The following is a 14,767-nucleotide window of genomic DNA, read 5'->3' as shown; positions in this document are numbered from 1 at the left end:
GCCCACGTTCGCCGAGGTAGATGGAAAATCACCTTAAAAATCATCCCAGGCCAGCCAGCAGACTGCACCTTGACACTAATCTACCGGATGGATTCATGCCAGGGACCGGCATGCCTTTCTGATCAGGAAGCAGTGCGTTAGACCGCCTGGCTAGCCAGGCGGGCCTATAACGCAGTTGCTTAACTATTTGAAGCAGGTTTCAGATCAGCTGTAAGATGAAGCATAGTATATCAAAGAATCCCTCCCAAAAGGCTGTTATTAGTACCCAAGTTAGTCCAGACACTCATGTATGAGACAGAAACTGAAACTATGGGTAGTAAAGCAAAAATGCTGACCTCCATTTTCAAATTTTACCTTACAAAGATAAATCCAGGTATGCCATCCTAATTTAATTCTCACATCACTGCAAAGACGGATTATATAGATATTAGTGTCATTGTGTTGAGAAACAGTTAAAATGACAAAAACTAAACAAAGCTGCAGGGCATGATGGAATTGTTGTCAGACTCTATACCAAATTTTAACAAAAATGTACCTACGTTTCTTAAGCAAACAACCATGTTCAGCTGTCGGAAGAAAGCACAGATCACACTCCTCTAAAAGAAGGGTAACAGAACTACCACAGAATGTCATTGACATGTATTTCTTGTAGGATCTCGGAATATATTCTGAGCTCAAACATAATGATGTATATGCAACAGAAAGACCTCCTTTATACCAAACAGCATGGATTTCTTAAACACTGATCATGTGAAACCCCACTCACACTTTTCTCATATGACATCCTGAAAGCCATGGATCAATGCTTACCGGTGGATATAGTACTTACTGATTTTTTTTAAAAATCATCTGACTCTGTACCATACCTACATTTATTATCAAAAATATGATCATATGTGGTATAAAATGAAATTTGTGATTGGACTTAAGATACCTTGGTAGGTAGGATACAGAAGATCAGCCTGGATGGGGAGACACTGATAGATTAAATAGCTTAAGGTGTGCCACAGGGAAGTGTTTCTGGACTTTTGCTGTTCATGTTGTATATTAATGACCGTGTACATAATATTAATAGTAACTTCAGACTTTTCGCAGTTGATATGACTATGTATAATGAAGTACTGTCAGTAAAAAGCTGTATAAATATTCAGTCAGATATTGATAAGATTTCAAGGTGGTGCGAAGACTGACAATATGCTTCACATGTTAAAAAATTTAAAATTGTGCACTTTTTTAAAAAAAAGAGAGAGAGAAAGAAAAAAAAGGGAAAAATTACGACAACAGTTTCGATGAGTCACAACTTGAATTGGTCAACTCATACAAATATGGATGTAACCATTTGTAGGATTTGAAACAGAATGTACACATAGAGCCAGTCATAGGTAAGGCATGTGAGAGAATTCTGCTCACAAAACACTCGTCCAACCAATCCAGTCAAATGTGACTGAGAATGGAGAAAATTGAGTTTTGCGCTATTATTAAACATTTTTTTGAAGGGGTGGACTGCCATAAAAATCAAAACATAATTGTATGAAGTTTGCAGGGACTCTGCACCACCACTGAAGACCACTTACTTTTGGGTGAATGAATTTAAACATGGATGGACAAGCACTGAAGATGAAGTGCAGTCTGTCCATCCAATTGCCACCACAAGGGAAACTACTGACAAAAGCAATGGTATGGTAATGCAAGACCTCCAAATAAAAATTCTGAGATTGCTGAGACTGTAGTCACTTCAACTGAATGAGTGCATAACATCCTGCATGTAGAATTGGCTATGAAGAAACTGTGGGGAAGCGTGTGGCATGATTGCTTACTCTCGATGGGAAACCTGGACAAAATGGCAGTCAAAACAATCAACAAGGGCTGGTGAAAGTGCACCAAAGAGGGCAAAGACCATATCATCAGCTTGTATGGTGATAGCCACTGTTTTTTGGGATTCCCAAGGGATCTCATTATAGAGTACTTGAAAAAAGGCAGAACTATAACTGGACCCTGTTATGCTTCATTGTTGGATTGTTTGAAACTTGTGTCCGTTGAAAAGAGACCAAGGTTGGTACACAAAAAAGTAGTCTTTCACCAGGCAGAGATTTATGAGCAGGTTGCAGTAACACGAAGCTGCATATCATCAGGTTATTTGGTATGTCCTTGTAAACAGCGTCTTTCAGCTTTCCCCAAGAAAAATCAAAGGGAATGGACTGGACAAGGTACAGATCCTCTGCATCTAATCCAACAATTTGGAAATAATTCATGAAGACATGCTGTAGTACTTCATGCACTATGGGCTGGACAGCCATCATGTTGGTACTACAGGTACCTCGTAGTCTGCAGAGAAACCTTTTCTAGCATCTGTGGAAGATGGTCTGTTATGAGGCTACAATACTTATGCATGTTCAACATTCTGCCTATGAAACACGAGCCTACAAGCTGATGGTTCACTATCGCACAATAAATGTTTACACTCCATGGACGCTGACGTTCCACCTGATAAAACCAACAGGCATTGTCAACGGACCAGTAGTGCATGTTGAGGTGGTTTACCTGGTCATGATTGGTAAATGTTGCTCCATCACTAAACAAGGTATATGATCCAGCCTGTCTTAATGCCTGTGTACAAAAGTTAACACCATTCTCATAACTCTTCCTATGTAGCTCTTGATGGAGAGAGATGTAATAACCTATGTCGATGGAGAATGTGTAGGTCACTTCCCTGACTCAAGCTGCTTCCTTTCCAACTGTGCAGGAGCTAATGTGTGGATCAACTGCAACAGCAGCAAGAACATTAATTTCCACCTCTTCTGTCATCATTTATTTTTTTTCTGTTACATTTTATAGGCGTTACGCTACCACTTTCACACTACTGGCTGAAGAGGTTGATAAATAACAGCTGAGATGGTTGCTGTCTATTGGGATATCTTGCCACATACACCATACAAGAACAAACTGTATTCTTCCTATTCTCTCCATACAGTATGTGCATGTTGGCTTTTTCTGCATTGGTAAACCACATCGTCCACTCACAACATACTGCTTGGACTGTCACATATCAACTGACCAGCGAGTCCCAATGGAATCAAGGGACACATAAGCACACTTTAAGCAAGCATAACAGCATTGTACCTATCAACTATGGGGGTTGAATGGCACAAACAAATGTCTGTGTGGAAACTTTGCGCAATACGATATCTTGTAAATGACTTGCACTAGACTCCTGCAATGAACACCACTGACATTCTAATATACCCTACTTTTAGTTTGTTAGTGTCAACAGGTACTGTTCCATTTTTAAAAAAGAATATGTTTGTACAAAAAATACTCTTTCCAAGTATCATTAAAATCAAAACTGGCTAACAGTATGAGCCCCTGACTACCAATCCATACTATGAACCACACATCAACAGCACTTTCCATTTCTGCAATATTTGCAGTGCAAGTTTTTGGTGATTCATCCTGTATATTTAAAATTACATTTAGGATTTTGCTGTTACTCCCTCCTGTTGACTAGCTTTCTGTGGCTAATACTACTATGTAAACTGTTACATGTAAGAAGTGAGACTAATTCTGGGACCTTACCATGGACACTCCTGCAGCTAACAAATACCACATTAATATGTTCTCTTTCTCGTTTACAAGAAATGTAGTCCTCTGTAGTTAATGTAACTGTTCTTCTAAACACAGCATGTACACCATCACTGAGACTACTGAGGTGTTCTAATCTAAATAAACCTACATGTGCTTGCCACACATACATCTGCTACATGAGAGCTTAATCCCTGAGGGGTTCTTGCAATTCTATGCCTAATAATGGAGGCAGTAATAAACTGGCTAGGTCATGCACAGAGGAGGGCACATCAGCAGCAGAATTTCTAGAGGTTTCCAGTGGCACTAGAGATATCACAGCTTCCATAGCAGGAGTGTCGATGACACTGCAGATTAGAGCAGCTGCTTGAAGCCTGCTGACTAGGACTAACACTGTTCCTGGGCAGCAATCTGTTCCCCTTCTGTCTTCGCACAATATGCACAGTTTTTTTCGATTCCTTACAATGCAGAACTGTATAGTAGCACAAAAGAATGCACTAATGCAACAACTCAAGAGCCCAACTGAGAAACTACAAGAGACCACAACAACCAGAGTTCATACCCCGTAACTGTTTGGCTGTAGGCAACAAAAAGTTACGTAGATAAAATTACAATCTACAGTGAAAAAGTATATGTTGTGTGCAATTAATGCAACAGTAATTACTAACTGTGAAAAGAGGATAGTTTCTATCACCAAAACATCTGGTAATACTGACAGACGCATTTGCAACGTGCAGTGTTCCATTAGCCAACATGAAATAACCGTATATCCATTCAATTGTTATTAGTTCTCACTGAAAACTTTGCAGTATAGTGCTTAGATATCTGTCAGAAGTTACTGTCCAGTGAAAAAACACTGGTCCAATAATTCATGTTGCAATAACTGCACAACACACCCACATAATGCAGAGGTTCTTGATAGAACATGATTTTCAGTACAATAATATTAATTGTTCCAAGTTAATACACCACAACAAATTAAACCACACTTCATCAGAAAAAGAACATCTTACAGGATCAATTTCTCCAACATGCACAGACTGCAATATCCAGTTTCAGTACCTTCGTGCCATGCAACAACAATTAAACTTGTCAGTAGATCCACTTTCGTTTCTTTGTGAAGTTTGAACCTGAGTTTGTGCGCAGCTCTTTGAGCAGATGCTACTTACATACACAGCCTGAAGCGCAAAAAAAAACAGATTTCCTCCCAAGGCCATTCCTGGCTCGTCTACATTAAAAACAATATGCCACCTCCAGAGTTTTCCACAGTACATCTTGCCACAATCAACCTCATGAACAATCGCCTACAAAACCATGAAAATCCCAATGAGGGACAAAGATCAACCAATAGAACTGAACATTATTAAAAATCAGCAGCAGTACCTAGTGTTGTGCTCATGATATCTGCCAAGCAAAGCAACTGGCTCAGTGCCTTGTTAGTAGTCATAGCAAATGCAAGTGCATGGGAAACTGCGATCACTTTAAATTGAAGGGCATACTTGAATCACTGGGTGTCAACGGAATGAATACATCTTCACCTGCATAAAAAGACAATTAGTTGGCCATCTTTTGTTAAATCCTCCAATAAGTACCTCATTGTGTTCCTGGAGAATTTGTCTTCTATTGTCTTGGCTCCATTTTTACTTTTTCAAGTATGGGTAGCACAGCTTGACCTGTTTGAACAGTTTACGTCACCATTCGGAAAGCCTCATATTCTGTTTGATCTCCTGATCGGCTTGTGATCTAGTGACTTTTGTTCGTACTATATTTACAATCTGCATTAGTGTTTGTATGCCATTTTGGATTTTAATAATAAAAATAACTGTGAAACACAGACTAAAACATCTTTTAGGGGTGAATGTCACTTGCAACAACAGCAACTAATCAATAAATAAGAATTTTCAATCATTCTCTACTAATGAAAACTACTGCACACAATTACTACAATGAAAAAATTCTTCAAAATTAATTTCAGTGTTAAAAGTTGGCAAAGCTATGTTTCGAAGTTATGCATGATGGTGCACATTTTTCAAAACTACTAAAAATATATTTAACAAAACATTAACTCAGCAATAGATTAATCCTGATATAGTTCGACTAAATAAGTCAAAAATAAAAAGTTATACAAACCACGTGTTTCACTGGAGGAACGGTGTTGATGAGGTGAAGATCCCAACTTAGTTGGAGTCGGAACTTGACAGGAACTTAGTGCTTCTGCAGACAATTCTTTGAGGCAATCACTTGAATGCCCCCTTGAATGACGAGGTGAGATCAATTTCAATGGAGTTTTCTTCCCATTGTGTGTTAAACTGTCCTGAAATAGCCCAATTACATAAACTGAAACAAATTACCCAAACAGAAAAAAGTTATATGTGAATTCCACCCCCACCCCCCAGCCTCTACCCTCTTGTTGACCCCCCCCCCCCCTCCCACCACCACCACCACCACTGTGTACCCCAATGCTCATTGTCCTTACTGTGGGCGACAATTAAAACCTCACTATTAACAATGCCATACAGAAACTTTATATACAAGGTCTATTTAGAAAGTAGGGAACGTTTCCATCTGACACTGCTAGGCATGCATCGATCGCGTATATTTTGGTATGTGCATGCTCAGCAGCTCAGTCGGCATCCATCCGTAACAGCAGGAACATCTGCGCGTCTGCTGTTTTTCAGTATTCGAATTTGAAATGTGCGCTGCAATCAAAAATCCCACCAGTTGTGAGGTGCGGTCTGTGATATGGTTTTTGTTGGCAAAAACCTATAACCTATAGAAATTTATCGTGAACTGTGCGAAGTGTATGGAAACAATGTAATGAGTGAATGTTCCGTCCAGAAGTGGTGCATTCACTTTAAAAATGGCCAAACCAATGTTCATGTTGAAGAGAAGAGTGGACACCCAAACATTGTGACTGACGGATATTGTTGCTGAAGTTGATGAAATGATTTGTGAAAAATGTCATTTCACAATAATGGAGCCTTAGAAGAACAGTTCAAACAAATGGCAAGGAAAGCTGACATCCAAAATTTTGTTTTTGCATGACAATGCCCGACCTTACATGGCCAACTGCACTAAAGAACTCCTTAATTCATTCAAATGGGAAATTTTCACTCATCCACCCAACAACCCTGATCTTGAACCAGGGCGTGACTCACTGGCTGAAGTCTTAGGCGGAAGAATTTTACAACGAAGGTACTTCAAATCTTGTCCACCACTAGGGTAATTGCCTCAATGTGTTTGGTGACTATATGGAAAAGTAGTGTCAGTCAGTAAATAATAAAATGTATTTCTTGTACTTAGTTTCTTTTTTAATGTCAAAACGTTCCCTACTTTCTGAATAACCCTTGTACAAAGTGATTCAAAAATAAACATTGTATAAATTGAACTCAACCAACACACAATAAAAAAATCTTAAACAAAAAAAATGTCATAAATATTGATTTAAGTATTAAATGATTTAGTGTATTTGGAGACAGTGAATATCTGTATCTGGAAAAAGAGCTAGCACTTATAGTGAATCAGAAAAATGTTATAATAGGAAAAATATACATCTGTGCTACAACAATATAATCAGATGAAACTGGAACTATGTGGAGGATTAATTTCTGATCACTTCAGAAACTGTTAAATTTTTGTGCGATTAGTGGGCTGAAGGCTGTGTAGGGAACTGTAAGGAGCCAACAAATAAATAAAGATATGTAACACATTAGTCGAAATTATATTATTCAATATGGCATGTCTGCTACATCAAAGTTCCATATCTGGATCAAAACATTGTGCTCTGGGTTCCTGACATCATCCATGAAGCATCATTGTCCACTAAAGTGTTTCAGCCTTAAATATTCCATTCTTATTATGCAGCAATTTTGACATCTCGGCATACCTTTTCTATCCCCAATCAGAGTGCAACAACAAGGCAACTGTGGTATCAACCAATGTAAGGCACATGTCTAAGTTCCTTAGCTGTGTGTATTTGAAAAATAACTGGGTACACTGCAGGTTACTGTTAACATGTGCCAATGGATTGACTACTGTAGCAAAGGCCTCTGCACTTCTCAGCTAGCAAATGGTTTATTTCTGTAAGTACCAGGTATACAGTCATGCAACAACAGTTCTGAGGTGTAGGATGTTCCATCTCAGCCCACTGGGAGGCTTCACACTCTTTATCTACTGTAACATTAAGAAACTTTTCAGGAGAAACAACTCATGTGAAAAAATGAAAGGGCAGACTGATTAATGAAAATTTGATAATGCACAACAAAGGAATGAACAAGGAAATTGAACACTCCTGATTAAAAGAATACATTTCAGCATTAATTACTGAAAATGCAAAATTCGAGGTACATCTTGGTACAACTACTATTTCCTTTGCAGCTTTTCACATTGCACATAGATAAAAATCAAGCATGGATAGTAAATTTAATAAAAGATGTTGCAACATACAAACCCTATTTTTTTGTAACATTGATATATAACAAAATGCTGCAATGAAACAATGGAAAATACAGGTTGGAACAACAACAATATTATGAAAAGGATATATTGTTACTCACCATACAGTGGACATGTTGAGTTAAGGCCTTCTTCTGAACTAGACAACATACATACACACATTCACAAAAACAAAACTCACACACAGATGACCACTGTCTCTGGCTGCCAAGGCCAGAGAATGTGTGTGTGTTGTCTAATTCAGAAGGCCTTTTGGCCTAAAGCTTGCCTGTTGTTTTTGCTGTGCCTGGCAGCAAACCAGCCTCTCCATTATGTGGTGAGTAGTAATCTATCCTTTTCATAATATTGTCAAAATACTATAATTATTAGAAACGTGTGATTAATCACTGGTTGGGCAACTTCAAATAATGTCCATAAGAGTAAATAAGATTCTCATCATAGTAGAAGCCAATTTCCAGCAAGATGAGAGAGATTGTCAGAAAAAAATGAATACAATATTTTCTGTGAGTGTCCCTCAAAAAGGAGGCCAATCTAAGAATTAGGTGACACACAGGAAGCCTAATGAGGAACTGAAAGAAAACAATTTGTCAGTAGAACACAAAGAGCATCTATGACAGGAAGATTAAACAGTGGCCATATGTTCTTTCAAAACTGGTCCTAGAAAGGTTACACCTAATATTGTCCCCATATGTTGGAAGTAAGTCCCCAGTTATAAAATCAGCTGCTGGTGAAACATTGATTTTAAAGTGCTGGATGCAAACAACACCTGGTTGCATCTAAGTAATTCAAATGCTATCATGTTGATCACACCATCACAGCTCAGTGCTGTAACTACAATTCAGTTTTGTTTAGTACAGTATTTTTCATGCTGAAATCCCCACCACCACCACTTCACTCTCAACAATTTAGATCACAATTAATTTGTAGGAAAGTTCTGGTAGAGTGTAAATACTTTAGAAGTAAAGGAGACAGCTCACTGAAAAGCAGAAGTGCTGAGTGATTGACAGCTAGCAGAAAGAAAACTGCCTAACTTTCTGGCTGTGCTCATTCAAGAGTTCTTTTTCTAAAATAATTGATGATTGATTCCATCATGAACCTTTGGGGCTCACTTCAACTGTTTGACTGTTGAGTGATTGAAACTGGTTATCTTTGTAATTGTAAAGATCTTCAAAGCAATGACGTGTGCTGTGTCATCTAGCAACATTCTGGGAAGAAGGAAAAGAAAAAGTATGTCTTGCTTCCTTTCACATATGAAGTTCCAACGATCTTACAGCATACTATAGTTGCCATTGCTACTAATACAAAATTTCTGATTTTAGTGTGCAGTTTCTCAGCCCCTGTGTTGAAAGTCGTGATTTTTCAAAACAAATCTCCACTTCCAACACCATTAATATGGCACTTCGATGTGTAGTTAATTTTCACAGCCACAAATTGCAACAAAGCTGTTAATGTTTGATACATGACAGTTTACTTCCAGTTATTTCATGCTGGTAATGCCCTCGCAAATATATATCATATTCTATAAATGAAGGCATTGTACTTGCTAACTACAAGATTCCCTCAAAATTGAATGACAACTGGGGTGGTCCATACTGGTTCATAAAGAGGTTGCATAACCTATACTTCTGTTCAGCCTGCTCTGGCCTCTCTGAGCGTGGTTTGCAGTGACTGTGATGTTTTCTGAGAATTTCTACTACTCCAACCCCACCTCAGTTGGCCTCCATTCCATTTAGAAATGAGCGGTGCAAAATCAAAATAGCATGCTCAATTAGATAAAAACGGAGTGATGAGCAAGTAGAAATGAACGATTCCCAAACAGGAACAATCACACCAGTGAATGAATTATCAAAGATGAATGAGTTTGCCCATTTCTAGCCTCTTTCAAAAATAAAGCATTAACAATTAAAAAAACAGGATTGACACATCATAATGTGTGAGATGGAAAGTGGAAAGGAACCTCTTGCCTGGGAGGTAAAATTTTCAGTACGAGCAAAAATGTTTGATAATGTCTAAAATGTATATTTACGATAAAGATGACACATTAAGTTGCGGACAGAGCAATTAAAAGACACTTACACACAAGCTGTTGGCCACAGTCTTTGTCAGAACAAGAAAGCGAAACACACGCCATTCATTCACACAAGCAAGCACACATGACCGCCAACTCTGGCAGCATGGAGCACAATAAAATCTTGTCTGAACTGCCGGAGTTGGCGGTCATGTGTGCATGTGGTGTTCAAGATGGCTCTGAGCACTATGCGACTTGAATTCTAAGGTCATCAGTTGCCTAGAACTTAGAACTAATTAAACCTAACTAACCTAAGGACATCATACACATCCATGCCCAAGGCAGGATTCGAACCTGCGTCTGTAGCAGCTCCAGACAGTAGCGCCTAGAACCGCACAGCCACTCCAGCCGGCGCATGAGGTGTGCTTGCTTGTGTGAATGAATTGTGTGTTTCTCTTTCTTGTTCTGATGAAGGCTGTGGCTGAAAGCTTCTGTGTAGTGTCTTTTAAATGTGTCTGTCTGCGACTTAACTGTCATCTGTATAGAAAGTAGCAATCTATCTTTTCCTCCATTGTCAATATTACTGGTGTTTGCATAGTTTAAAATATATATTTTCTTTTTTTGTTTATTGTAGTAATTTACTTCATTGTGTATTGAATTGCACATTGTTTGAATCCAGTAGGAATCAATAATGTCATTTAAAGCAACTGATGTCAATCTTCTGAAAAAGGACCTCTTGTTATTATGTGGAAATAACATTGGCCTAACAAGAGGCCTCTTTCCTAAATATCACAGCTGTGTATGTAATGTTTCACAAAAAGTATCTCCTAAATTTTGTAGTCATTTTAAGAGTTCCGAGTAGGTTTGTACAAAAGAAGAATATTCTGTAAATACAATACTGCCAAGCTAGAGAAGTAGTCCCTTTTTATATGTGAGTTATAAATGTTACTAATCTGTAGCTAAAAGAAAAGTAAGTAAGTAAATAAATGTGGAAGGTACACTAATTTTTCTCAATTTGGGGGCAATTTATTTGGTTTTAAATTTTTTTGCATTATAATGTGCTACAGGCCAAAAGGGGTTAACCACTTAATGTGTAATGTTAACTTAAAGAAGTCTGACAAAAGATATTTGAACGGTAATATATATGCAGAATTTGATTCTTAAATATGTCAAATTAAATAATGGTAATAAAGTGAAACTTTAAAACACACTATATTAAAACACCAATATTCAACCTGCCACAACTTACTCAAATTTAGAGACACCAATTGTTCAGAATTTATTGCTGAACCTAAATCAAACCTCAAAAATCCAAAATTTTTAACAGGAGTTCCTTTTTCACTCACCATCTAACATATTTTTAAATACACACTGCACTAGTTAGTTAAAATATGTGGCACCAAAAACTGTACATTGTAAGCAAAGAAAACCAGTGGGACCTCTTGCTGCAGGAAGTAACTGTTCCACACTGTCTTTTTAGGATTATGCCTGTCCATCTGCGTAGCTGGTAGGATATTCTTTAGCGTTAAACATTTTGTTTCGTAGCTCTTAATTTGTTGTTTTGTACCACCATCTGCTCAATTTCCCATTGGTACATGATATTCTTCCTCAAAAGTGAAGTGACTGCATGCGAGGCTATAGCATATTTTGTCACTGTGAGTGATTTGGATACCTCTTTGGCCAGTGTTTTTGCTTCTCCATTTCTCCTAGATTCCCCTATGCAACAACTGGAAAAATAGAGTTTTCCTCCACAGTGATCATAAGAGTGCCCTACATCTACATCTAGATGCAAATCACATTTAAGTGCCTGGCAGAGGGTTCATCGAACCACCTTCATAATTCTCTATTATTCCAATCTTGGATAGCAAGCGGAAAGAATGAACACCTATATCTTTCTGTACGAGTTCTGATTTCCCTTATTTTATCTTGGTGATCGTTCCTCCCTATGTAGGTCAGTGAAAACAAAATATTTTCGCATTTGGAGGAGAAAGTTTAGTGATTGGAATTTCGTGAGAAGATTCCGGCGCAACGAAAAATGCCTTTCTTTTAATGATGTCCAGCCCAAATCCTGTATCATTTCTGTGACACTCTCTCCCATATTTCATGATAATACAAAACATGCTGCCTTTCTTTGAACTTTTTTCGATGTACTCCATCAGTCCTACCTGGTAATGATCCCACACTGTGCAGCAGTATTTTAAAAGAGGATGGACAAGCATAGTGTAAGCAGTCTCCTTAGTAGATCTGTTACATTTTCTAAGTGTCCTGCCAATAAAACGCAGTCTTTGGTTAGCCTTTCCCACAACATTTTCTATGTGTTCCTTCAAATTTAAGTTGTTTGTAATTGTAATACCTAGGTATTTAGTTGAATTTACAGCTTTTAGATTAGACTGATTTATCATGGAACCAAAGTTTAACGAGTTCCTTTTAGCACTCATGTGGATGACCTCACACGTTTCATTATTTAGAGTCAACTGCCACTTTACACACCAGTCAGATATCTTTTATAAATCGTTTTGCAGTTTGGTTTGGTCTTCTGATGACTTTATTAGTTCATAAATGACTGCGTCACCTGCAAACAAACGAAGAGGGCTGTTCAGATTGTCTTCAAAAACTTTTATGTTGCTAAGAAAAAGCAAAGGGTCTATAACACTATCTTGGGGAACGCCAGAAATCACTTCTGTTTTACTCAATGACTTTCCGTCAATTACTACGAACTGTGACCTCTCTGACAGGAAATCACAAATCCAGTTACATAACTGGGACGATATTCCATAAGCACGCAATTTCACTATGAGCCGCTTGTGGTGTAGTGTCAAAAGCCTCCCAGAAATACAGAATCGATCTGAAATCCCTTGTCAACATCACTCAACACTTCATGTGAATAAAGAGATAGTTGTGTTTCACAGGAATGATGTTTCCTAAACCAATGTTGACTGTGTCTCAATAGACCATTTTCTTCGATGTAATTCATAATGTTAGAACACAATATATGTTCTAAAATTCTGCTGCATATCGACATTAATGATATGGGCCTGTAATTTGGTGAATTACTCCTACCACCTGTCTTGAATATTAGTGTGACCTGTGCAACATTCCAATGTTTGGGTATGGATCTTTCGTCGAGCGAATGATAGTTATTATTGTTAAGTATGGAGCTAATGCAGCAGCGTACTTCAAAAGGAACCTAATTAGTATACAGTCTGGACCAGAAGACTTGCTTTTATTAAGTGGTTTAAGTTGCTTCACTACTCCAAGGATACTTACTTCTACGTTACTCATGTTGACACCTGTTCTCGATTCAAATTCTGGAATGTTTACTTCGTGTTATTATGTGAGGGCATTTCGGAAGGCTGTGTTTAGTAACTCTGCTTTTGCAGCACTGTCTTTGATAGTATCTTCATTGCTATCATGCAGAGAAGGCATTGATTGTTTCTTGCCACTAACATACTTCACATACGATCAGAATCTCTTTGAATTTTCTGCAAAGTTTCGAGACAAAGTTTTGTTGTGGAAATTGTTATAGGCATTCACATAGAAGTCCGCACTAAACTTCGAGCTTCTGTAAAAGATCGCCAATCTTGGGGATTTTGCATCTCTTTAAATTTGGCATGTTTGTTTCGTTGTTTCTGCAACAGTGTTCTAACCCTTTTTGTCTACCAAGGAGGATCAGCTTCTTATATAACAGTGTCTTTAGAATTGATTACCTCTTTGCACTGAAAACTGTTCTCTCCACTAGGAGACAAACCCCAATGACTTGACTGTCAAAAACAACTGAACATCTGGTAGCATCTCCTGTTTAGACTCATCAGTGTTAAATACAGCAGTCATGGTGCCCACCAAATGTAATGTGAAATATTAGTTTGAAATGATAATTATGAGAATTATTGTCACTTAAGAGAAAGCAGTTGCAATATTGTTCTTTAGTTGGTGAGTGGCAGTTGTATGTAGCAAGTTACGAGAGGTACTGGTAAGACATGAACTGTACACGTGTAGAACAGATGCATATCCACAGATGAGTATCCACACAAAATGGAAGTACATTTTATTACTAATGAAGATGGAAATCTGAGATGTATTAACACTGATGCTACAATGGACAAACATACAAAGGTCGATGAGTTTTCTAACAATGAACTGAATTTGCTAATGGAAATCACTGCAAAAAATTCAGTCCACCTGAATTTTGTAAACTGTAAACCATGGAAATGCTCTGAAATTAGACTAGCAGGCACAACATATCTGATGATTTGGACTGCGAACATTGTAGTTAAAACTGTGTAAATTAACGCCCATGGTCATTTTATTTCTATGGGCATCAGGCCATGGATAAGGCATGTTTCTTACAAATTATTTTTTATTTTGCCACATATCTTGTATTGTGACAATTTCCAAAGAAGGTATCAAATCCATCACATAACTATATTATCCACATGACAAACTATTAAACACAGAATGAGCTTGTGTTCCTTAGTATGTAAGTGGCTTTGTATAGGCATGTTTGTAAGTTACTTTCTACAGCAAACTGATCATTCAATTTTTTAGTTGCAAAAGAGAAACAGTGGCTGACACCAACAGTTTTTTAAAAATAATCTGTACATTAACTGCTAAGTTGCTGAAAACCTTTAAGATTAAAGGCTGAACACTAATACAACTGACATATTTAGAATTTCTCAGAACTTACTGTTGTCATAAAATATCACTAAGCTTAAGTGGGTTTGCCTG

General features: G+C 37.8%; 1 protein-coding gene across 1 annotated transcript in view; it reads right to left on the bottom strand.

The window, feature by feature from the left end:
• The window catches only part of LOC126365870 (uncharacterized), an 82,559-nt gene that overhangs the window by 16,407 nt on the left and 51,385 nt on the right, over positions 1-14,767 (bottom strand). The window contains exon 6 of the mRNA XM_050008559.1: positions 5,710-5,893. Coding sequence (XP_049864516.1) covers positions 5,710-5,893 — 184 coding nt within the window. The remainder of the gene's footprint in view (positions 1-5,709; positions 5,894-14,767) is intronic.

The sequence above is a fragment of the Schistocerca gregaria genome, chromosome 4 (assembly GCF_023897955.1).
Source record: "Schistocerca gregaria isolate iqSchGreg1 chromosome 4, iqSchGreg1.2, whole genome shotgun sequence".
In the NCBI taxonomy this organism is placed as follows: Eukaryota; Metazoa; Arthropoda; class Insecta; order Orthoptera; family Acrididae; genus Schistocerca; species Schistocerca gregaria.
The sequence above is the reverse complement of the archived record's forward strand: the minus strand, read 5'-3'. Positions and strand labels throughout refer to the sequence as shown.